We start from the raw sequence: 27,111 nt of genomic DNA, 5'->3' as shown, positions 1-27,111 counted from the left end.
TTAAAATTAATTGTCTATGATTTTGATCAGCGACTTCGTCGTGTTAGTCGACTAATCTTGGCAGCCCAAGTGTCAAGTCAAGTAATTTACACACTATACGTAAGTAATTAGTTTACAACAGAGACATGAGAAGAGCGGTTTTGGTGAACATGGCATTGCAAATCAATTCTTTTATTTTTTACATCGATTCATATTTTAAGCAGTTTAAATTGATTTAAAATCAGTCATCGATGAATCATCATATCCCAACATATATGTGCTACCAAAAGCTTTCGAACCACATGTAGTCGGAGCTACGGAACAGTCAAGAGTGGTGAATCGTTCCGTAAAACAGTTGTATTGAGATTTCTAGTTTGTGTCATCAGCGCTTCACATTTATGATGTGGTGGCATGTTGGGAATCAGAAGACTCCTAGATTGGATACCTGTCTGATTTTTTTGCAGACCGCAGTCTGAAGGTCGCATACATCCGACATTGACGTTAGGAGCCCAAAATGCACTCCGCTCGGGTGAAGTGATCATTGCTGACAGCGACTCTGTAGTTGTTTTGAGTAACAGTATCGACTTTATATTTGACTTTAATCCCATTTGAAACATGAAGCACAAAGTGGACATTTATGGTGATTCATTTTTTGGTATAGTAATTCAGTCACGGCTCGATCGGCTCATTTTTTAAGCGCGGTTATAACGTGACGTCTCCATGAAATGAGCTCGAAAAAGCCTCGCCTCATCATTTCCCCCAAATACTGTATTTCTACCTATAACCGAATCGCTCCACTGTCGAAATGCCCCGACACGCTGCGCCACATTTACTTCCGTAAACACAACGTCATGAGTGATGTCGACCATCTCTTCTTCTGCGGATGCGGGTCGCTTTAGGGGCGCAATTATGTTCACACAAGAAAAGAGACCGAGGTCGCATTTATAACGTAATATGAACGCTTACACCAAAAAAAGACGGCAGCTTACAGTCCTGCGTGAAGATGAAAAAGACTTCCCTGCCCTGATTTGCAGACGCTGCATGTGTGCAAAGTTTCAGGAGCAGAAGTTCCATTAACCAGATAAAATAAATAGTCTGGTAGTATTTTGCAAATATTTATTTTCATTGTTCAGTGAAATAGTGCTTTTTCCATTGTATTTTTAAATTCAGGCTATTTGTTTACTAGATGGCTAATTTAAGTTTAGCTTTTTAATTCATTAGAAAGAGACCTTCGATTCTGCGCTTTTTTTGTAAGAGTTCAAAATGTGTTCATTTAATAAATAAATAAAACTTTCTGAAATATGGATGGACTGCATGAATTTCATAAGCAACACACTATTTTACCATTTCACAAGTGTGTATCTATCTATCTATCTATCTATCTATCTATCTATATAATCCGCCCCCGGCCAACAGCTTTCCAGTTGAAGTTTTCTAACCATGAGAAATGGTGAACACCGCCGGCAATGGTATGGAAGGGTATTACATCTTATGCATGCGCAGAAGGTACTTTAATGGTCAGCGTCGCTGTCTGTCGTTGCGCTGTATCCCTCCAGCGTGATGTGCCGACAGCCGGCCGTACGCCTCAGGGGGTAAGCCTCTGTCACTGTTGGTGAGCGTCGTTTTGGTGTATCAAGGCCTATAAGCGGATGTAGAGACCAGTCCGTCACATAGGCGGAATGCCCAGCTCTGCTAATTTCATTTAATAAACAGGTAATCCATTTTAAAAGTAACCCTTCCAACCATGCTTGTATTGTTTAATTTCACCAATTATTGATAGACGCTTTTTTATACATCGATACTGTCTTTTAATTGTGTGAAGGTGAAGGCCTTCACACATATGTTATTCCTATAGTTTATTATTATTGTGTGAAGGAGAAGGCCTTCACACATATGTTATTCCTATTCTTTATTATTATAAGGGCCCGAGCAGCGACTGCTCCGAGGTCCCTATTGTTTTTGTATAAATTATTATTATTATTATTATTAGGGCCCGAGCAGTGACCGCTGCGATGTCCCTATTGTTTTTGTAGAAATTATTATTATTATTATTATTATTATTAGGGCCCGAGCAGCAAAAGCTGCAAGGACCCTATTGTTTTTGTAGAAATTATTATTAGGGCCCGAGCAGCGAAAGCTGCAAGGACCCAATTGTTTTTGTAGAAATTATTATTATTATTATTATTATTATTATAATTATTATTATTATTTGTTGTTGTTATTTTTCTGACCAAATTATCGCATTTTTGAACCCCTAAACATGCACGAAAATTCACCAAACTTTGCAGTCTCATCGGGCCTGGCGAAAAATTTGATATTTTAAAGTCGCTGTAAATGACGCAAAAGAAATGGCTCTGTTGCGCCACCTAGAGTAGGAAAACAAAGTAGAATTCCAGCCAGTTTGACCTAGGCCTACAAAAATTGGCAGGCACAGGTGCCACCCCGAGACGTACAAAAAAGTCCATTACAGCCATAGCCTAAAGTGTACAGGAAGTGAGCTATGAATTTTTGAATGTCCAATTTTGGACCATTTTTGCACGTTTACAGGGTGCATAATTTTGCACTCATGTCCCAGAAGATTATTCCAATTTACTTCAAACTATATCATCTTAAGTCCTGGGGCAACAACTGGGAATTTTTTTTTGAGTTTTCGATAAACTATATGACGGGGGCGGGGCATCAAATTTGGCGAAAAACCTGAATAACTCCCCTTCACATGCTCCAAAAAATCCCAAACTTAACCTGTATGTAAAGAGTCGCGACTTGAAGACATCTATATGATAATATTCCATTATACACCACTTAGTGGTGACAAAAATTGTCATTTTTTACATTTCTATTTACTGCACAGAGCCCGTTGAACAAATCTGACTGAAAATTTGTCAACATGCTGATCTTACTCTACGCCAAATATTGCGCCTTTTCAGCCAAGGGCGTGGCCTTGACGGTGCTGCAAATTCAGATTATTCAACGTGACAATGAATACAGTTTTAACTTGACTTAGATCATCCAAATTTCTCAACCTTTTTCATATTTGATGATAGCCAAGGGCTGAAGACAAAAAACAACACTCATTTTGAGGGTCTGAACTTGCTCAAAATCTCACGAAACTTTGCACATACATCAGGCCTGGCACACGAAATGGCTCTGTAGCACCACCTTGAGTAGGAAAACAAAATAGAATTCCAACCCGTTTGCCCTAGGCCTACGAAAATTGGCAAGCACGTGGAGCCACCCAAAACATACAAAAAAGTCCATTACAGCCATAGTCTAACATGTAGATGAAGTGAGCTATGAATTTTTGAATGTCCAATTTTGGACCATTTTTGGACAATTACAGGGTGCATACCTTTGCACCCATGTCCCAAAGGATTCATCCGATTGATTTCAACCTTCGGATATATCATCTTAAAACATGGGGCAACAACTTGGAACATTTTTTTGAGATTTCGATAAACTATATGACGAGGGTGGGGCATCAAATTTGGCGTAATTTTTTCCCTTCGCCATACAGGAGAAAAACCTTAATAACTCCCCTGCACAAGCGCCAAAAATTCCCAAATTTAAACTTTACGTAAAGAGTCGCGACCTGAAGCCATCTATATGATAATATTCCATTATACATATAGCGCCACCTAGTGGTGAGAATTTTTTTTTTTTTTTTTTTTACATTTCTATTTACTGCACGGAGCCCGTTGAACGAATCCGACTGAAAATTTGTCAGAAAGGCCTCAAAACGTTGATCTTGCGCTACGCCGAATATTGTGACTTTTCGGCGAAGGGCGTGGACTTGACGGTGTCGCAAAGTCTGACTATTCAATGTAACAATAAATATAGTTTTAACTTGACTCAGAACTTCTCGAAATTTTTCATAATAGATGATAGCCAAAGGCTGAAGACATCTACGAACTTATTTTTCATCGTAGTGGTAGCGCCACCTAGTGGCTGAAGGAAATACTTCTTTTTTTTTTCTTTGATGTTTCTATCCGAGCAGGTTAACCGGGTCGACTTCATATTTGTTCGGAAGAGTGTTTAGGCCTTCATGATGTTAAAACACAAAGTTTGAGATTTTTCGTGAAAAGGTGTTGCCATGGTAATGCAGTTAGGCAATAACACAATGCTGATTTTGAGAATGTAAACATGCACGAAAACTCATGAAACTTAGCACACAAAGAAGGCCTGGTAAATTAATCAATAATGAATTATTCAATTGTGCAATCTTTCAAAGATGGCTCGCCACCGCCCCCTAGAAAATGTTTAAAAAATGGCCCTGGTTTCACGCTTCATCAACATGTACGGAAATTTGCGAGTATATATATAACAGAAAGAGACCTACAAAAAAGCCTTGCGGTGCCATATAATAAACCTAAGAGGAAGTCCGCCATTTTGAATTATCTTTAAAGTTTGGACTCACCTTGACTACAAAAGCTGCTTTAACTTTTTCCACGTGATAATTTCGATTATTAAATTCCGATGTGCAACCATCCCAATGTGCTGGTACCCCAACGTTGCCAGGGCTGTGAGGGCCCTTGATAGCTGCTTACAGCTCTAGTTATTATTATTATTCCTTTTTATTCCGACCACTTTTTGGGCGTGCATTTTTCACCCGATTCACTTAATTCAAGTTTCAAAACATTCACAATATTCATGCCTTCTTGGTTAGTATTTTTTCTTGTTTCACAAATTTTTCACAATTTCACCCACAGTTTTTCACCCCCAAAAAACCCCATTCATTTCCAATGGCACTTTCAACATTTCCCATTTCCACCATTCCAATTTCAAATTCACAAGATTCAACTCATTCAACTCACATCGATAAAGCTTTTCAACACACCCACAATTCCCACTTCCCAAAAATTCAACTTATTCACCCTTAGAAAACCCACGGAAATTCAACTATTCAAATATTCACCATTCGTTTTGATTGACACATTCAACTTTTAACATTTACTCTAATCCAATTTCAAATTCACAGCATTCAAGTCATTCAACTCACATTGGTAAACTTTTCAACACACCCAAAATTCCTACTTCCAAATAATTCAACTTATTCAGCCGTAAAAAAACCCACATAATTCCACCATTCATTCTTATTGCCATATTCAACAATTCACATTTACATCATTCCAATTTGAAATTCACAACATTCGTCTCATTCAACTCATATTGGTCAAGCTTTTCAACACACCTCAAAATTCTGTTTCCCACACACTCAACTCATTCACACTTAAAAAACCCACAAAAATTCAACTATTCACCATTGATTCACATTGGCAGATATAATTTTTCGCATTTACACCATTCCAATTTCCTCAAATTCAAGTCATTCAACTCATTCATCTCACATTCAGCTTTTCAACACCCCCAAAATTCATACTTTCCACACATTCAACCGATTCACACTTAAAAAACAGACAAAAAATCACCATTCATTTCCAGTGGACCAGTGTTATTGCCTCTTGGCCTCCCCAGTGTGGCGGCCATCTGGGACAGGGACATTAGCTAGAATTGGGTTACTCACCCTAAGGTCTCCCCAGTGCGGCGGCCATCTTGGACAGGGACATTAGCAAGACTGGGGATACCCACCCCGAGGTCTCCCCAGTGCGGCGCATATCTTGGACAGGGACATTAGCTTGACTGGGGATACTTACCCCGAGGTCTCCCCAAGGTGGCAGCCATCTTGGACAGGGACATTAGCTAGACTGGGGATACTCACCCAGAGGTCTCCCCAGTGCGGCGGCCATCTTGGGCATGTTATTCAAAAGTATTGGGACACTCAGAAAATCCATCTCCATGTGTCCCTAAAGAAGCGCCCATGTTGTTCAAAAGTATTAGGATACCCAGAATTTTCATCCCTAGGTGTCCCTAATGAAGCGGCCATGTTGTTCTAATGTATTGGGACATGCAGAATTTTCAACCCCAGGTGTCCCTAATGAAGCGGCCATGTTTTCAAAAGTATTGGGACACCCTGATTTTTCATCCCCAGGTGTCCCTAATGAAGCAGCCATGTTGTTCAAAAGTATTGGGACACCCACAATTTTCATACCCTGGTGTCCCTAATGAAGCGGCAGTGTCGTTCAAAAGTATTGGGACACCAGTATTTTCATCCCCAGGTTTCCTTAATGAAGCGGCCATGTTGTTCAAAAGTATTGGGACACCAGTATTTTCATCCCCAGGTTTCCCTAATGAAGCGGCCATGTTGTTCAAAAGTATTGGGACACCCAGTATTTTCATCCCCAAGGGGTCCCTAATGAAGCGGCCATGTTGTTCAAAAGTATTACGACACTCAAAAATGTCATCCCCAGGTGTCCCAAAATGAAGCGGCCATGTTGTTCAAAAGTGTTGGGACACCCCTATTTTTCATCCCCAGTTATCCCGAATGAAGCGGCCATGTTCAAATAGTATTGGGACACCCCGATTTCTCATCCCAATGTTCCTTCCTTCGTGAGATTTCCTTTTTCCTTCCTTCCTTGTGTCCTTTCTTCATCATTTCTTTGCCTCATCCTTTCCTTCCTAGTATTTTGTATTCTTACTTTTTTTCTTTCTTGCCTGTTTTCCTTGCCATCTTGGTTCCTTGCTTCCTCCCTTCCTTTTATTGCATCATTCTTTGTTTTCCTTCTTTTTTTCCCTGAGAACCTTTTTTCATTTTTTTCCTTACTTCCTCTTTTCTTGTTTCCCTTCTGATTTTCATTCATTTCCAATAGCACTTTCAACATTTTGCATTTGCACCATTCCAATTTAAAATTCACAAGATTCAACTCACCCACAATACCTATATCCCAAAAATTCAACTTATCCGCCGTAAAAAAAAACAACACAAAATTCCACCATTCATTCCCATTGCCATATTCAACAATTCACATTTACATCATTCCAATTTGAAATTCCCAACATTCATCTCATTCAACTCATATTGGTAAAAGCTTTTCAACACACCCCATATTCCTATTTCCCACACATTCAACTCGTTCACCCTTAAAAAAAAATAAAAATAAAAATAAAAATAAAAAAAAATCCACTATTAACCATTCATTTCCATTGGAACATTCAACTTTTCACATTTACACCTTCCCAATTTCCACAAATTCAAGTCATTCAGCTCACATTCAGTGTTTCAACACCCCCAAATTTCCTACTTCCCACACATTTAACTCATCCACCCTTAAAAAAAAAAAAAAAAAACTCCACTATTAACCATTCATTTTGTGGCCATCTTGGACAGGGACATTAGCTAGACTGGGGATACTCACCCAGAGGTTTCCCCAGTGCGGCGGCCATCTTGGGTAGGGACATTAGCTAGACTGGGCATACGCACCCCGAGGTCTCCCCAGTGCGGCGGCCATCTTGGTCAGGGACATTAGCTCGACTGGGGATACTCACCCTGAGGTCTCCCCAGTGCGGCGGCCATCTTGGACAGGGACATTAGCTAGACTGGGGATATTCACCCCGAGGTCTCCCCAGTGCGGCGGCTATCTTGGACAGGGACACTAGCTAGACTGGGGATACTCACCCCGAGGGACATCTTGGACAGAGACATTACTTAGACTGGGGATATTCACCCCGAGGTCTCCCTTAGTGTGGCGACCATCTTGGACAGGGACATTAGCTAGACTGGGGATACTCACCTCAAGGTCTCCCCAGTGCGGCGTCCATCTTGGACAGTGACCCCTAGTGACGTGGAAGTGACCCAAATGACCTGGAAATGAACCGGAATTGACCCAAATTACCCGGAAATGAACCGGAAGTGACCCAAATGACCCGGAAATGGACCGGAAGTGACCCAAATGACCCGGAAATGAACTGGAAGTGACCCAAATGACCCGGAAATAAACCGAAAGTGAGCCAAATAAACCGGAAGTGAACTGGAAGTGAGCCAAATTACCCGGAAATGGACCGGAAGTGACCCAAATGACCCGGAAATGAACCGGACGTGACCCAGAAGTGACACGTGAGCCGGAAGTTACCCCAAATGAACTGGAAGTGACCCCGACGTGACCCTCAAGTACCCGTCACATTCAGTAATGGCACATTCAACATTTACACCATTCCAATTTCAAATTGACAACATTCAGCTCATTCAACTCACATTCTCACGTTGGGGCTGGCATGGCTCAGTGGTAGAGTGTTCGTTTCCCAACCAGAGGTTTTGGGTTCGATCCTTGGCCATTCCATCCTTGTTTGCCTTCTTATTTTTTTTTACTTACTTCTCTTTTCTTTCTTCCCTTCTGATTTTTTAATGTCCTCCTCATTCCAGGCTATTCTATATCATTTGAGGTCACTCCACTTCATTCAACTACATTCAGTATCATTTCAACAAATTCCACAGTTTTTTATAGTTCATTCAACTTCATTCAGTATCATTCAACTTCATTTCACTAGTACTTCATTTCAATTAATTCCTTTTCATTCAATTTCATTCACACTTCACACTTAATTCAGTATCATTCAACTTCGTTCAACTACATTCAACTTCATTCCAACGCATTCCGCGGTTTTCATTCAGGTTCCTTCACATGTAATTTCTCCAGAAATTGCATTCTCTAGTTGACTGTATTGTTCCTCCACAGGTGTGCGAGAAAGAAAAACTGCTGAGTGAGCGCAATCAACTGAAGGTGTGTATGTCTGAGCTGTGGCAGAACCTCTCCTTCCTTTCCCAGCAAGTCTGCAGAGACGTGCAAGACAGCCATTCACCTCCTGTCTCCACCAGTATTGACCTCATGTCCAACCAAGCATCTGCACCCGTTGATGAGGCTTCATACCACCCAAAATCACCTCAAAGAAAGCAAGTTGTCAGCATGTCAGATGGCGCTCCCAATTCAGGGGAGCTGGAGGACGGGCAGCCGGGGGCGGAGCCCTCTGGTCAGGGGAACCCGAAAGGCCCACTCATGTTTGAATCAACAGAGGAAATATTCAGTCCCGCCGTAACTGTGGATTTCTGTCAGGAAATGATTAAGAAATGCACAACAGAAGAACAGAAGAGACATGACGACACTTAAAGTTCAGTAGTCGAAAAGAGTTCATACCTGTCCTTAGAAATATTGAAAGGATGTTTTTGAACGGACATTAAAATTGTCCGCTCAGCAATACTGCTCCGCAGGTATTTTCCAGATTGGTTCAAAAACATACTGGCAGCTTTTTCTGTCTCTTTGTCCGTCTCATCTTGACTGTTTCTTCCTGTCAGCTTCCCTCCCTCCTACGTGCATTGCAGGAGGTTCAACTCAGGAATTTCTCAGAATGTTCACCCAAGACCTTTTTCACATGTTGAACATGCATTTGACCTTTTGTTTGCGGTCTTACAGCAAATCTGGCAACTTGATTGCAGAAAACACACTGCTAACCCTGGTGAAACTTCAAGTTACCTTTTCTCATTTGATTGACCATCTGCATCTCTGTTGGGCTCTGGATGCTCAAGTGAGTTTATACAGCCACATACTGTAAATAGTGGCCAGCCCAAATAATTGCAAACCGAGGAGGACACAAAGCATTTTGATTTCGTATTTGCAGTGGCAGTTTATTACAAGAAAAGGCACCCTTTAGGTACAGTCTGTGGTTGGTGCCCTTTCAAAAAAAGGGTATTAAATCTGGTAGGTTTCTTCTTTGGACAATATATACATAACAGATTGTGTACCACACCAAACTAAGCCTAACTGACCGTGCTGTGCTGCATGGTGGGAATAGGGCTCTTTTTTGTTTGTCCTATTTTTCAAGAAATACAGACATTGAAATGACAGCCTTGTCAAAAGACCATTGGAAGTTGTGCACAGTCACTGTGTTAATCATACTTTTCACACCATTTTCTTTTTCATTTTTCATTTTGGATATCTGGGATGTTGTGGTTGGATGGGGCTAATTTCGCTTAGCTCAAGTCTCCCTTCTTTTTTTTTGTTAAAAGTTGATCAGTGTTGTTTAAAACGGGTTTTATATGTGTGAAACACACCTTAATCGAGTGGGAGGTTAAAAACAAAACATTTATTGACTTTTTTTTTTTTTGCACCTGCCTTTCAGATGTCTTATTTAAAGATGAAGTCAACCTCCGCGTGCGGAAGCCCGTTTAAAATGACAGGCAGACCAGCCTTACTAGTTGGTCCAGCCAGACGAAAAGGCGGATAGACAGACAGCGGAAGGCTACCCCGGCTGCAGACAGAAGGCGATAAACGGACCGTGAAATTTTTGTAAAATGCTCAGCTCTGAAATTCTTTACAATGTAATATTCTATGTAACTCCACTAGTCTACACACACACATTCTGATTAATATTGTGTTTGTGGAACATGAGTTAAGCAGTAAAATCCATCTGTTTTTGTCCGTCTCAGGGGGCGGCCATTTTGCCACTTGCTATTGACTGAGAATGACATCAAAGTTGCTCAGGGCTCTTCTAACAACCAATCACGGCTCAGCTTTCGAAAACAGCTGAGCCATGATGTTATCTGAGCCCTGTGGTCAACTGTGATGTCATTCTCAGTCGACAGTAGTGACAAAATGGCCGCCACTGACATGGATAAAAATAAATGGATTTTGCTGCTTAACTAGTATTCCACAAACAATCAGAATGCCGTGTTTAGACCGGTGGGACTGCACAGAGCATATTCTTGTTAAGAATTTTTTGTGTTGGCTTCCTCTTTAAAGACACAAAAGCACCCATCACAATTTGTCATACGTTTGATGTGTGTGTGCCACATTCATCTATTTCCCAGAACATTTCAAATGAACTGAGCAGCGATTTGCACATTCAGCAGATGCCATCTTAGGTACACCTGGTTCGTAGATCAGCTTCCTCAAGTTTGCATTTTTGCATGCGTAAAGATTTCGTAAATCTGGCCTATAGAATGTGCATGTCGGGAGGTTGGAGAGACCCAAGCTATTTTATTCCGTCCCACACTTTTAAAATCCGTATCACAAAACTCTACATCCTGATCTCGAAGTTTCATGTGTTCTTAAAAATGTTTGGCTTTTGCACATGAATGATTTCTACACCACAAAGGTTAAAGGGTGACGTTACTGCTTCCACCATCGTGGAACTAAAACAAATAGACCATAAATACACATGCGTGTCTATTTTATTTTATACAGTGACCTTCCCAAAAGCTTCTACTCATACAGTACGTAATGCATCAAATGATTAAACTTTGTATAACTTTCCTATGGGGACAATACATCTCGACTTGGCTGACACTCAGTGTTATTAAAGGTATGCATACATTTGATGTGTTTACATTACACGAAACAGTGAAATGAACTCTCATTATGCAACGTTGCTGTATCAAACTCCATTTGTTGTGTAGCACACGATGGATGTGTCGAAATCTTTATTTTCCTTTTTGTCCGGACAGGAGCACTGCCAAGCACTTCCAAGAGGTCAACTTAGCACTGGTATTGAGCAAATGCACAACAATGGCACTTAAAGTCTTAATCCTAAAAATAGGACTCCACACTGATTAAAGACCATGCCGATCTTAATATTTCTACAATCCATCTTCCGCAATATGCAGAAGTGTTTCCTGAGGGATTCATTCATTTAAAGTATCTCACAAAAGTGACTTCACTTCTCACACTTTATACACATTATTTCATTATGTATGTTCATGACACAACCCTGAAGAAACTACACTTTGCTATAAAGAAAACTAATCAGTGCTCACCTTGACTGTGTAAGTTTACTTCCCCTTCAAAATAACTTTTACACAGCTAATAATGCTTAAACCACTGGCAACAAAAGTGAGTACACCTCCAAGTGAAAATGTCCAAATTGGGCCAAATCAACCATCTCACCTGCTATGTGTCAGTTGACTTGTTCCAACGTCTCAGGTGTGGATAAGGAGCAGGTGTATTAAATTTGGGAACCAAAATTTGTTTGTAGGACGAACAGTGGAGAGAAGCCTTCAACACACACGTTGGCACATACTGTGGCATAATCACAAGCTAGCAACCAATGCTTGACTTGACTGATTTAGAGGTCAGACAGAATCCAATCCAATCATCATGCATCTTTGCATGAAGTCTGTTTCACAAGCCAATCAGCAGTAGACAGGTGTGCTGTCAGCTCCATGGGCGGTGGAATTTCACATGCAAATATATTTGTGTTGCAGGAAGATCAACTTCACAAGTCAAGAAAAGTGTCATTTCTTCATGTCTTTGTCACATGAAAGAATATCATAAAACATTTACCAAAATGTGAAGGGTATACTCCCTTTTGTGAGGTACATATGCACTGTACAAATGCTTACGATCCACAAAATCGGAAATTTCTACTGAGCGGCTACACACTAAGTGGTGCTGCATCAAACAATCCAGTGCAGGAAGTGTATCAGCTTTTATAAAAGTAATAATGCTCAATTTGGTTGGCACTTAAACATTACATTTGTTGTTGTGATGGTTGTGATTCAATTGTTGGATAAATCCTTGATTTAAAAAAACAAACACACATGGAGAAACAAAGTACTGGAATTAACCGTCATTGTCTGCAGCAAATTTTTCAAATATTGAAGCAAATACTGTGTTTCCAAGAATATAAACAATTAAGTCCAAAATTAGTTTGATGCTGGTAACATTTTGAGTTGAAGATGTTTTATTTGCTCATTTAGCTGAAAATGACACATGAACGCAGCAAATTACTTTGAGATGTGTTAAGATCAAATTTCAATGATCAAATGTGTTCACATTTCCACAACACATTTCATATCCAAACGTATTTGTCCTTCTTCTCACTCCAGGCATATGCAATTTAGAGAGAGTTTTTAGAGCGGTAAGTACCAGGATCCCTGGTGTTGGAATGGTGCAAAAGATTGTCTATAGTCAAGCTTGTCCGATAAGAGCAGGAATATGCTAAATGTAACAAGTGATGAAAATATTGAACAAGTTACTTTACATGTTCATGTCTACAACACAACTTCTTATAGTCTTTTGTCACTGCCGTTTCATTCCTAGCAAGATGCCAATTCAACAAATGTACTCAAACCAAAATATCGCCAGTCTGTCAATGATTTGGGCTCTTTCCCATTCATGAAAACTCACAATTGCATACTTGAGAGATGGACAGTAGTTTTGTTAAGACATAGCAAGCGTTACAAATGCAAAAAAGACAACATGATCATCTTAATACAAGTCATAACTCTTTTAAACCTGAACTTATTGTCATGTCTCTGTTAATAATGTTATGTTTGTACCAATCCAACTTGTGATTTTTGGCAAAGAGCCGTTACTGAAAGAGTTTGCAACACAATCTGGATGACAAATGATTATGTCATCCAATTCACACATCATACATTTGTGGGGACACAAAACAAAAGTATTGATGTCAATATATGAATCTTTATCCCAAATAGTGTATGTTGTGAAGTTCAAAGCTGAAAACAAACAGTGGTGCATTATCGAGTGAGGCTAATGCCAAATTCATCTGCTGTTGAAAAGTCAATGGGGAGGCACGTGGCAAGGGTGAGTGTTGCTGCAGCCAACATTTTGCTGCTGCCCACGCAGCTATGCAGAGGAGCATATTTAGCCCACATTGAATGGCCGTCATTGAAGCAGTTGTACATACTGACTAAATGAAAGCATTCTGCTTAACACGACAGGCAGAATGAACTGTTACCAAGTCTCTGGTAAGACCCTGTAAAGCTCATGGTTTTCCCTTTTCAAATTGTGGATTGTTTTTTTCACAGTAGATACTGAGAAGCTTCATATCATACTGTATCATTTACTTCCTAAATGTGAACTTTATTTATTTGGGGTTTGGGTCTGATGTAGGTCAGGGGTGTTCAACCCCTGTCCTCAAAGACCCCTATCCAGCATGTTTTAGACGTCTTCCTCATCCAACACACCAAAAGTCAACTGATCCGCTCATCAGCAAGCACTGAGAAGCCTGACCGCAATCTTGATACTTTGAATCACGTGTTTGAGAAGGGAGACCTCTAAAGCATGCTGGATAGGTGCCCTGGAGGACTGGGGTTGGACACCCCTGGTGTAGGTGAACTGACATAGTTTGGGAGAGGGTGGGGGGTGGGAGGGGACCAGGGGTTAGGGATGATTTTCTCAAAGTTATTATAGTTAATAATTTCACAGAATGACACATCTTTATTTACTAGTCACATGTGTACTTACGTGCAAGTTGTAATATTTTTCTTAAGACGAGTGAGCATGTTTACAATTTTACTGTACTGCGTTTTCTTTTTGTTTTGTAAAGGTATTGTTAAGACCCAATTATTAAGTTAAATAGAAAAGCATTTTCTTTTCTTAACAGTAAGTTAGCTAAATGTTGATGAATTTTGTAAGTAAAATCTGACAATTAAGTGCAGCTATGTTTTCTTTCTCCTGCAAAGGCCAGGCTAACCAGGAAGGTTAAGATATGATTTCATGTCAATTGCTTCATGATACTCATGAACTGCTTGTATGCCTGAGCGATGGCCACCAGAAAAAGGGAAACTGCCACTATTGTATATATCTTCCCTTATGTAGATGTGGAGAACAAAATTGTTCAATCGTAAATAAATAATCAAATTTGTTCAATCGTAAATAAATAATCAAATCAGTCGATCCAAATGAAGTACTTGTGCTTCACATAAAAATGCAATTCTGACTTTTAATTACCGTACAATGAGAATAGTTGGTGATCTGTCCAGATTGTACCCCATCTCTTGCCCATGGATGGGAGAATAAGTGGTAGATAATGGATCAATACATTACCATCAACTTCTGCTTTTTGTTGGTGGAGTTTTTTACGCAAAAAGTTAAAAAAATAAATAAATAAAACATTATAATAAATGTAATAATGATGGGATGATTGTTTTCATTTTTACTTATTATATTTATTTAATTTTGACGATTTTGTTTCTCCATAGAGATGACAATTGCGATGCTACAACCAATGTAGTAATAACTTTACAGGTCTGTTACTGAGCTCAAGAATAATGAAATAAAATTGCACTTGATAAAATATCAAAATGACGTTTGTGCTCATGAAATAATAAGGTTCACATTCTTGTACTGTTTTCGCAGTCAGAAAATGCCATGAATTGTTTCAATGCCTGCTCTGAACTCTGTATTCTTTGATTCCCTTTCTGTTATAATGCAATCAGTGAATTGATGATGCACTCAGAGGTGTTGATAGAGAAGCAACCACAGTCATGTATTTTCTCATTTGCTGTACAACTGACTTGCGTGTTGCCATCCATCGATTCTCAATTGATTATTAAATCAAATTGTACTACCATGAAAGAGTAACTGTTGCTACAAAATTGTAAACAATATTGTAAATCACACAACAAAACACTTGCATGGCCCTCTGTGTGCATTCATGTTAATAAGGTGTTTTGAACAATGATCTAGGGGACCAGGCGCACCAACAGTTTTTATAATTATGCTCAAACAAGCCTTGACAATAAATGGTTGATTTTGGTTTCATTTGAGATTCATTGCTTGAAGTGGAAGTCAACCCAAACATTTTTTTTTCAAGAATATGTTCTGTGCAGGCGCACTAGTTGAAACAAGACATTCTGATTAATATTGCGTTTGTGGAATATGAGTTAAGCAGCAAAATCCACCCGTTTTTAGCCTTCTCAGGGGGCGGCCATTTTGTCACTTCTGCCGACTGAAAATGACATCACAGTTGCTCAGGCTGAGATAATAATGACTCATCATGGTTCAGACTCAGCAAACAGGTGAGCTGTGATTGATCGTTACCTGACCCCTGAGCAACTGTAATGTAATTTTCAGTGACGAAATGGCCGCCCCTGAGATCTAAAAGCGGGTGGATTAACTCATATTCCACAAACGCAGTATTAATCAGAATGCCTTGTTCCCACTAGTGGGTATGCATAGAACATATTCTTGAAAAAAAATGTTTGGGTTGACTTCGTCTTTAAAAAGTGCAGTATTGACTTTATTTATTTTTACTGTGGTGTGCCATATCAATAATGATATAATGTCAGACTACATAATAGATTTTACTGGTAACTGCTAACACCTCTGAATGCAGCTCACACCATAATTATGACACTCTTCAAATGTTTGCTATGTCTTATGCCTTTCTCTTGGTGGTGACAAACCGACTGGTGGAATAGAAATTAAGTATATGAATCTGGGTCCATTCCAGCTGCAAACAGCTTCACTTATTTCTCGGATTGTGGCTTTGGAGATTTCCGGAAACCTCAGTTGAACTGACTTAAAAACATATCTACCTGGATAATTCAGCATACCTCTTTTTGTGGGTAAGAACTGTATGATAGACATGTAGTTTCTGTGGGGTTGTTTCTAACTTTTTACAGTGCTAACATTATTGTATTTGTAGATTTTGGTGGTACATTTTTACATGTTCTTTTTTGAGTACCTACAACATGACTGTTATATGCAGATTCTGCGTTATTGATTTGATTTTGTACCTCTGAATGTCCAAACACCACGTTTAGTTTAGATTTTTTTTTTTTGTAAATGTGCAACATGTCACATTTATTTGATATGAAAACATGTTTTAAAGACGAACCAACTTTTTTGTCAAGGCAATTTTTTGTTGAGAAATAAAACAAAAAGCATGATAATTATGGTGTAGTGTGTGGTTTGTAATGCCTTTGCCATTTGTGAAGCCATTAAGAAGCGTTTATTTTAATAAGTTATTATGGGGCGACCATGTGTAAATAGTTATACAGAATTACAAAGGGTTTATAATTAAGTCTCATTTATAAAAATAGTCCATGCTACAGAAGCAATCAAACATCTTTAGGAATGTGCTTCGAAATCCGCAATGTTTGTGTTGTTTGTTCAAAAAGTCAACACAGAGAGTCTCCAGAGGAAAACAAAAATACAATCCTGCTTCGTGCCCACATACAAGCAGTTTAAGGTGCTTCTTATCCAAAATAACAACTGTTTTCAAATGTGTAGGCGCAGCCTCAACATGACTCAGGTACGCTTTGAGACCCATGCAACTTGAGTTGTGCATCACTGTTGATGGATGAATCTTTGATACCCACTTTGTGATGTTAGTGAGGTGTTGAACACAATTTCTGTGGTCAGGATGTTGACCCTGTCTCTTTACTTCTTCATGATAGATGAAATGTCCAGAAACACACTCTATGGAAGAAAAAAGACAGTTATTTATGTATTGATTCCCTGCAAAGAATTTCAACACTGTCTTTAAACCGAGATAAACTTTCCAAATGTCAAGCCACATTCAATTACCCTATTGAATTTTATAATCAGGGGTGCACATAAGTGCGCATGAGCACTGCAAATTGGATAATGCGCTCCAGTTCAAGGTTGCCACCGCGCTTTTATGCACGAGAATAATGGAGCTTAGTTAGTTAGCTTGTCTGCGGTCAAACTGACCTCAAGTCAAAAGTCAAGTCAGCCGACACAACTAGTTGCTAAATTATTGCTTCCAAGGGCCAACTTCAATATAAAAGTTAAGTGAGGCATTGATATCCATGTACAGTCCTACATGTTGCAATTTTATTTTGAAGTTGACTCTCGCAGCACGTTGCATAGCATATGAACAACCGTTGTGGTGCCGACTGGCTTGACGAGGCTAGTTCTGGCGCTAATGACTACAATCACTGTTATTAGAAAGTGGTCAAACGGGTCGTAGGAGAGGCAACCGGCGAAAAGGATATCTCCGTGTTGCAGTGCAGGGCTCCAACGATCCGTCAAAATACGTCCTTGCGGTCCGTGATGCAAAAAAGATTGGCCACTGGAACGCTGCCCTAGTGAAGTGTGCTTAACCAAGGCAAGTCAGAGGTGGCTAATTTTTTTAACAGGCTATGCAGCTCAATTGTGTTAAATATTAATTTAAGCTTGCCCAGGTTTACCGCACGTCTTCAATGTGGTCGATTGGTTGGGGGGGGGGGGGGGGATGAGCACCAAACAACAACCTCTGGTGCTCATGTGATGACGACCCAAAAAATGTATGTGCACCACTGTTTATATTGCAGTTTTTGCAATTTATACTGAAACTATCTTAAGATAATATATAGCATTTTTGCAATTTTGACTTAATATGTACAAAATCATAGTAAAAATGTTTTTAATGTTGTTATCGCCTTCTTCCATTGTACAGTGACTGATCCCCTTTAAAATACATTTTCTAAAACAACAGCAAAATAATGTGTATACTAGGTTTTACAATATCTACAGAGATAATATGAGATTAAGGATTGCAAATCCACCATCAGAACTGTAACATGGCTCTCTTACAACAGTTTTGAAAACATTTTTCTTGTCCTCGCTACAAGAAAAGCTGTTTGCGACCATTAAAACTGTTGACGAACATCTTTGCCAGTGTTTGCGACCTTGAACGAACCCTGATATAAAAAAAAAAATCAACATTCGGGTCATGCACGAACACTCACCAACCCTCACCTCTCAGTGAGATACAGGCTTAACAACTTCATAAATAGTGACTTGTGTTGGAAGCTGTCGATAGCGACATCCCAATCCATGTGGTTCTTTCTTTGAAACAGACGCAAACATTAACACAAGTTCTGATCCTGATAACAATCTTTTGTGTATGAGCCAAAATACCAAGTACAAACCCCAATTCCAGTGAAGTTGGGACATTCTGTAAAACTATTTGCAGGTTCTTTTCAATCTATATTCGATTGATTGCAGAAAGAAAGGATATTTAATATTCAAACTAATGCATTGTGTTTTTGTTTATTGCAACTACAGTATACACTAATTTTGAATTTGATGCTTGCAACATCGTCCGACTTGCTAATTAATTCTCTCTCTCTCTCTCTCTCTCTCTATATATATATATATGCAGTGAGCCCAGTTCATATATATATATATATATATATATATATATAGTAGTGATATTTTTATTTATTTATTGTTCCTTTAATATTATGGTACTTAGATTACGTTAAAACTACTAACTGAACTACATTTTGGAACAGGTAGGCTAACTAGTAACTGTCACGGAATACATTTTAAAAGTGACCCTCCCAACCCTGATTATCATCATTTTTACAGACCCTACAATGCTGGTGACAAATGTGAATTATTCTGGGGAACAAATCTCAGAATTCACTTTACAGGATTTCAGAATTCACTTTACAGGATATTAATTTGTATTTAATTAATGTAATATGAAGAATGTAGTTTAATAAATATTCTCCTATTACTTTTATCTAAAAAATATTTCATAATTCTCAAACATAACTAAAATACGACTGTTCTTTTGTTGCTGTTGTTTTTGCTTCTCAGCATTGTCCTAATGCTCTTTGTAGTGCCAGGGGTAAAGGCCGCCTCAGGGCCATCTCCCTGCTGCCCCAGCCCCAAGTTATGCCACTTTTTCTTCGTTGTCTTTCAGCTAATCACTCATTTAAATAAATTAATCCAGCCTCCTTTATGTTGAGCTACGTTTAAATTAACTGTGTTTCTCCCTCTAGCTCCTTGATTTGTAATCTTTAAGTTCAGTAAAAGTTGTTCCTGTTAAACATTCCAGTTAGAGACGTTTTCATTTCATTCATATACATGCTCTAAAACTCTAAATAACACACCTGGCATTTATATTCAAATATTTGGGTTAAACATGCTATATTTGTGGTCTTTTGTTACTTGCCATTGACATTCTTCGCCCCGCGGCAGGCGGTATCATGTGCGTGTCCCCCTGCAGTGAGCCCAGTTCATCTGATTCCTCTGAAGAATGTAAGGAGGAACTTGTTGAACGACTGATTGATGACAAACTTTCAGATGGTGGTCTGAACATGAAGCTGGTTTTTCTAGGTTTGGGTAGAAGGACCTCACTCGCCACTGAGTCCCTGCGATCATTCTCAGAGTTATTAGTAGAAGACGGTCTTCTAGTACTATTACACAGAAGAACCTTTAAATGGCTGGCATCACTATGTTCTCTCTGGTGGCTATCCTTGCAAGGGCTTGATGCACTTCCCTCTGCTTTGGATGGCACCGTTTCCAAACCACGATGGCTATCCACTATAGCTGTTGGTACCTCTGAACCTTGATGAGTTTGGGAAATGACACAGTTGTGGGTTGATTGGTATTGTATTCTGGGTTGGGGGCAGATGTAGTTGGCCTGAGTGTGCCCCAGATGAGCCATGCTGTTGTTCCTTGGAGCCTCATGGCTCATTTTGAGCCTGGAGTAATGAGGAGGCTTTACGTCTTCTTCTGGTATTACGTTGAAGGTCTGAGTCAAAGGTCCATTGTAAGGTGACACATGGCTCATCACACAATGATGTGACAATGATACCTTTCTCTTGGACTTGAAAATTAAGCTGTCATCTTCTATGTACCTATCTCCAGAGAGGGCCGTTTTGATTTTCCTAATGCCTAGGTGGGATATTTCCAGAATGTTGAGGATAAGTGAGACACCAGCAATTGCTATCATGAAAACCATAAAGATGGTCTTCTCTGTTGGCCTAGAGATGTAACAGTCTACACTGTTGGGGCAAGGCATCCTTTCACATTTATACAGCGGGTCAAGTTGGACACCGTAAAGAATGTATTGTCCAAGGATGAAGAACACCTCCACCATGGAGCGTGTAAGGATATGAATGATGTAAGTCCTCAAGAGGGATCCTCGTAGAGGTGCCTTTTTTACCTTTCGCTGTTCGTCCAGCTTCCTCAGCTCTCTCTCTATTCGTTTATGTTCATCCAATGGCAATTCTGCTTCATCCATCTCTTCCTTCAGCTGTATCCTTTTCCTATGGCGCTCCTTCTCCAGTGCTCGGATGCAGTAGAGGGCATGGCCCATGTAGACCAGTGAGGGTGCAGAGACAAAGATGACCTGCAAGACCCAGAAGCGAACAAGCGAGATGGGGAAGGCACGATCATAGCAGACTGCCTTGCAACCTGGTTGGTCAGTGTTGCAGACAAATTCAGACTGCTCATCATCCCATACATCCTCAGCAGCTGCCCCCAGGATTAGCATGCGGAAAATGAAGAGAATGGTAAGCCAGATCTTGCCCACGATTGTTGAATGAATGTGGACTTCTTCCAGAATGCTGCCCAGTAGGTTCCAGTCACCCATCGTCAGGTTCTCACCACTTTATTGCCACATGTCTTTAAGCTGGGGAGACAAAGGATAGAGCTCTTAATCAGCCATTATACAGTCTTGGTATGTTTGCCCATACCACGTAGCACTCCCATCAAAAATCACCTATTGACATTGTACCCTAACTGTTAACATCATGAATTTATGGATTTTCCAGATCCAAAGATGCAAATCTATCAACTACATGTGCAAGTCAATACAGTGTCCTTGAGATAGGAGTTTTTTTCCTGGACCACTCTCATAACTCAAAACACACTCAATAAATGAAATTGTCATTAATTTGTTCCAGGCTCCCCCTCAAAAAGCAATAAATACAGGGTGATCCAAAAAAATGGAATTTTTGAATGAATTCGTACAGGAGGATGCCATCTACAGGACGTAATTTAGATAAAATGAAAATGCCATCATTGTTTCTTAAATGGCATGTTTTAAGGTTTCGATTACTATGAATAAAATATTTTTCTTTGCAGAGGATAAATAATATATCCCTGTAAGTATTGTTATATAATCTATCTATATGTTGTGCTGTACAGTTTGTGTTCAGATGTTTGTTGCTTAAAGGTTAACAATACTGGCACAGACATTATTGTTAGCCCATGTCAATATGGAGTTTCCCATTGTATGTTATCATTAACGCTTAGATGCACAAGTGACTGGACCCTACACTCTTCCATTAAGTGGGTCAAAAATGACCCATATTAGAATCAATGTGTTTTTATGCCATTTTTGTCATTTTGGTTAAGAATAATCACTTGTATAATATTTAGTATTATATTTAGGACCACACAACAATGATTTCATGTTTGAAATATCTTCATTTTTTCCCTTTTTAAACATTTTTGATGTTGCAACCGTTTCTAAATCTACTACACAACTGATGTTTTCCCCGAGATTCTTCTGAGCTTCTTCCTTTGGTTCTCTCCCCGTCTAAACTATACCATCTATTGCATCACAAACCCAGAGGATCTTTAGGCCGTAATTGGCAGGCTTGCTTGGCATGTACTGTAGAAATTTACACCTACCCCTGAATGGCACAAGCTGGTCATCCAGAGTGACACAATCACTGGGGATAAATCGATTTTTGAAGTTGACCAGGAATAGGTCCCATACATTGCGGATGGCTGCCATATGGTCTGTTTCCAGTGAGAAGGCTCTGGTCCTCTGATCATCCAAGCGCAAGGTATGGTGAATGTCTGCAAATCTTCCAATAGCCATAGAGGCTTTGTACGTGGGAATATGTAGAGAACTCCCAAATAGCTCACAGACTGATATATCCTAGTTCTTCTCACTTCCTGCAAGCAGGGTCAATCCAATGAAGGTCATGAATTCATCATTTTTTCCATGGTAATTTTTCCATTATTTTCCTCTAGCTGTTGCTACTCTACATCCTTCCAAGTTTGTGCACTTCATCACCTCTTATATTATATCATCAGTGATAAAGAACTCCCGTGCATCTTTTGGTGAGGCAGTGGTGCTAAGCCCTTGTGCAGGCCCTGATTGACTTCTGAGGGTGTTGTGGCTCTGTGTTCTGCACTGGGTCGGAGGTAACTCGCTCCAGTAAAAGCCCTTCCGACTCATTCTGTTGGACATGATTTGGACACTTTCTTCTTCAGAGGACATATAAGAGATATTTTCTGAATCAGATTGATTCTGTTCAGTTGTATTTCTACTTCCACCTGGACAATAGTCTGGGTCCACATCATCAGAAATTTCAGACTCAAGAGTCCAACCCCGTTACTGGCCTCAATCATCCAGCATCTTTAGGACAATTTCAGCTCTGTATTTAGCAGCCATGACACATTGGATGAGGAAACATAAAAGTAATGTGTCCAATAGATCAATTGATATCAAAGATATGTAGCTAAATTAATAATACTCACACACACAAACACACACTGCATATAGTAATGTTGGCTAACTCTAGTTATGATACATCAGCACCACCTGCTTTCTCAGCACGGCCAGAAAACGTTTTTACATATACACTAGTTATGAAGTAGGCTAATATGTTGATAAACAATAATAACATACTCTTTAACACAACAATCATGAATGACACGCTCACACACTAACATTAACACAATGCATATACTAATGTTAGCGATCTTAGTTAGCTAGTTAGTGTTAGCTACTTATAAAGTAGGGTAATTTTGATAAATAATAATATCAACAATCATGAAAGACACACACAATATTATATGAAGATAATACTTTCACATGTCAGCTCTTGTGTGAAACGATCTTCCTGAAGGGTGAAACTTTTGATATAGTCTATGTGGTTCACAGTTCATTTATTTCTGACAGCTATAGTTGATAAAAATCAATAGTTCCCATTGGATTCCATAGAAAATGCATGCGGGTAATTTTTGACCCACTTATGGAAGCTTGGGGTAGTAATACAAAAACTAATTTCTTAAAAGGTGTAAAAGCTAAGTTAAAAATATGAATGGCATTATATCAAAAACATGTTTTTGGAGGAATACCTGGAACATGAAATGCTAACGATTTTTCATACGAAGATATTTAAAGAAAACAACCTCACCCGGTCATTTTTGACTAGGGTTACCAAATCCCTGAAAAATAAATAAGGGACACCTAATCGGCGGGGACGACCGACCTGACTGCCTTCAACGAGGGATGGGCGTATCGATACCAAAATAAAGATATTCCGATCCATAGTGCTCAATTTTAAGTATTGATCCTCAAGATAAAGTAGTGATATTTGCAATTAATTCATATGTGTTACAGTTAAAGTAAAAGTTAAAATATAGCCAAACTAGTTAAGTGATTACAATGCTACATTCACAAAAAGTATTACTGCAACAGCAGCAACAACATGGTCACTACTGAAATGTTGTAGTCACTACCGAAAAAACTGATGTTTTAACAAAAATAAAAAGTATTGAATAATCAACTAACAATTTTGATAATGATTGTTTAAGGGTATGTTTGTTTTAATTAATGATGACTTTTGAAGTCAATATGATCAACTTTCTACATTTTACAATGAAAAATAGCATACAAATGTAGATTTATTTCGGAAAAAGTCATATTAAATTCTTTTAAAAATTCATTTTGATTGGTTTTGATATCAAAACCATATATATTAATTTATAAAAATAGTCTGAAGAGGGGGGAATGGAAAAAAAAAATGAATCGGCTAGTAGAATTATTTTTATTATTCTGTAATTGTGTGTTTCGGTAGTAACTTATTTTAGGGACAGGCAAGATATTAGGGAAAAGCTAGAAAATACTATTTGAAAATTGACTGTACTTTTACTATATTTGTGCCCCTTAGATATGGTGCAACATGAATACAATAAAAGTTTTTCTGAAATAAAATACAAATTTCACACATTTTCCAACTCTGAATTTGAACCAATTCAGTAGAATGGCCCATATATAATATATTTTTATTAATCTATAATTTAGAAGATTCTATTGTTATCCAATCAGAATAGTCACTGTGTTGCCAAGGCCAAAGAGCTTTCTGCCTTGGCAGACACGTCTTTGACAACTGTCATAGTTGAGGCTTAAAATGAGCTCACCTTTAATCAGTTCAGCAGAACATTTTCACGTATTTGTCCACTTACTCTTTATTATATTTATAGTTTAAGTGTAGTATATCGACTGCCTGTACAGTAAAAATGATGCATATCTGTTTGAACTTGTAGTTAATGTAAGGCTGTGTGTGTATTCTTTATCTATATTCATCAATTTATTACTTTTTATGTATTATTAATCTATTTAACATATTTGTCAATCAATTGTACTTGTTTATTCCACCCCAAAATTATTATATGTTGTTTGTCCATACAATGCTGACATTCCCATGAACATTCCCATATTAACAGGGGTGCACATCATTTTTTTCATGGGTTACTCACATTAGTACCAGGAGATTGACTTTGTCCTCACTAGTGGTTCAACGGATCACATAAGTTACGGTTCAGATCGGTCACGGATTTTGAGTCAGAGATCGGATTGTGTTTCGGATTAGCAAAAGAAAAAGGAAAAAAAAAAGATTAGAACTTTGACTTAATTCATTTTATAAAACACTTTTGCCCATTAAAAAAAACTCTTAATGTCTAATATGGCCATTTAGGATTTAAGAACGCAAAAATAATTCAGGATACCTTGTTATTGTGTGAAGGCGAAGGCACATTCAACATTTCACATTTACACCAATCCAATTTCAAATTCACAACATTCAAGTCGTTCAACTCACATTGATAAAAGCTTTTCAACACACCCACAATTCCTACTTCCCAAAAATTCAACTTATTCACCCTTAGAAAACTCACAAAAATTCAACTATTCAACTATTCACCATTCATTTCCATTGACACACTCAACTTTTAACATTTACACCAATCCAATGTTTCCCCTGTAGTCAGCCTTCGCCCGTTGATGGCTGGGATAGGCTCCAGCACCTCCCCGCTACCCTCTATAGGATAAGCGGTTTGGAAGATGACATGACCAATCCAATTTCAAATTCACAACATTCAAGTCATTCAACTCACATTGGTGAACTTTTCAACTTTTCAAAATTCCTACTTCACACACATTCAACTTATACACCCATAAAAAAACCCACAAAATTCCATAATTCATTCCCATTGCCATATTCAACAATTCACATTTACATCATTAGGGCACGAACAGCGAAAGCTGCAAGGACCGTATTGTTTTTGTAGAAATTATTATTATTGTTTGGGCCCAAGCAGCGACCGCTGCAAGGTCCCTATTGTTTTTGTAGAAATAGTATTATTATTAGGGCCTGAGGAGCGACCGCTGCGAGGTCCCTATTGTTTTTGTAGAAATTATTATTATTAGGGCGCGAGCAGCGAAAGCTGCAAGGACCCTATTGTTTTTGTAGAAATTATTATGATTACTAGGGCCCGAGCAGCAAAAGCTGCAAGGACCCGATTGTTTTTTGTAGAAATTATGATTATTATTAGGGCCCGAGCAGCGAAAGCTGCAAGGACCCTATTGTTTTTGTAGAAATTATTATGATTATTATTATTTGTTATTTTTCTGACCAAATGATCGCATTTTTGAACCCCTTAACATGCACGAAAACTCATCAAACTTTGCAGTCTTATCGGGCTTGGCGAAAAATTTGATATTTTAAAGTCGCCGTAAACGACACAAAAGAAATAGCTCTGTTGCGAGTAGGAAAACAAAATACAATTCCAGCCTGTTTGACCTAGGCCTACGAAAATTGGCAGGCACGTGTAGCACCCCGAGACGTGCAAAAAAGTCCCTTACAGCCATAGTCTAAAGTGTACAAGAAGTGAGCTATACATTTTTGAATGTCCAATTTTGGACCATTTTTGCATGTTTATAGGGTGCATACTTTTGCACCTATTTCCCGGAAGATTATTCCAATTGACTTCAAACTTCGGATATATCATCTTAAGACCTGGGGCAAACACTGGGATTTTTTTTGGGGGAGTTTTCAATAAAGTATATGACGGGGGAGAGGCATCAAATTTGGCGTAAATTTTTTCCTTACCCATACAGGAGAAAAACCGTAAATCCCCTGCACATGCTCAAAAAAATCCCAAACTTCACCTGTACATTAAGAGTCGCGACTTGAAGACATCTATACAATGATATTCCATTATACATATAGCGCCACCTAGTGGTGACAAAAATGTTCATTTTTTACATTTCTATTTACTGCACAGAGCCCGTTAAACAAATCCGACTGAAAATTTGTCAGAAAGGCCTCAAGAGATTGATGTGACTTTTTGGTGAAGGGCGTAGCCTTGACGATGCTGCAAAATCTGATTTTTCAACGTGACAATAAATACAGGGAGTCACTGATAGTGTAGTGGTACACACGCCTGAGTTGTGTGCGGGCAGCGTGGGATCGATTCCCGCTCAGTGACGGTGTCTGTGTGTGCCCTGCGACTGGCTGGCGACCAATTCGGGGTGTAGTCTGCCTTCGCCCGTTGACAGCTGGGATAGGCTCCAGCACCTCCCCGCGACCCTGTATAGGATAAGCGGTTTGGAAGATGACACATGATGACACAATAAATACAGTTTTATCATCCAAATTTCTCGAAATTTTTTATATTTGATGATAGCCAAGAGCTGAAGACATCTACGAACTTATTTTTCATCGTAGTG

General features: G+C 39.0%; 2 protein-coding genes across 9 annotated transcripts in view; one reads left to right on the top strand and one right to left on the bottom strand.

Annotated features, from left to right (window-relative positions):
• LOC147137969 (transcription regulator protein BACH2-like) overlaps positions 1–13,953 on the top strand; it is a 52,614-nt gene extending 38,661 nt beyond the window's left edge. Inside the window, exons 5-6 of one of the 3 annotated variants that reach the window (XM_086049754.1) lie at positions 8,547–8,591; positions 9,985–13,953. In XM_086049754.1, the coding sequence (XP_085905880.1) occupies positions 8,547–8,591; positions 9,985–10,089 (150 nt within the window). In that variant the 3' untranslated portion in view covers positions 10,090–13,953. Of the gene's footprint in view, positions 1–8,546; positions 9,727–9,984 lie in introns of those variants that run through there. The other 2 variants (XM_086049755.1, XM_086049753.1) reach the window with 2 other exon arrangements.
• Positions 1–27,111, bottom strand: part of gja10a (gap junction protein alpha 10 a) — a 150,212-nt gene that overhangs the window by 90,196 nt on the left and 32,905 nt on the right. For all 6 annotated transcript variants that reach the window (XM_086049777.1, XM_086049775.1, XM_086049776.1 and 3 more), the window contains exons 2-3: positions 19,525–20,988; positions 16,934–17,033 (exon numbers count right to left, since the gene is read on the bottom strand). In XM_086049777.1, coding sequence (XP_085905903.1) covers positions 16,995–17,033; positions 19,525–20,949 — 1,464 coding nt within the window. In that variant the 5' untranslated portion in view covers positions 20,950–20,988 and the 3' untranslated portion in view covers positions 16,934–16,994. The remainder of the gene's footprint in view (positions 1–16,933; positions 17,034–19,524; positions 20,989–27,111) is intronic.

This window comes from Filicampus tigris, chromosome 13, assembly GCF_054856515.1.
Source record: "Filicampus tigris isolate MCC_2025a chromosome 13, RoL_Ftig_1.0, whole genome shotgun sequence".
Taxonomy (NCBI): domain Eukaryota; kingdom Metazoa; phylum Chordata; class Actinopteri; order Syngnathiformes; family Syngnathidae; genus Filicampus; species Filicampus tigris.
This window is presented reverse-complemented; position numbering and strand designations above follow the sequence as displayed.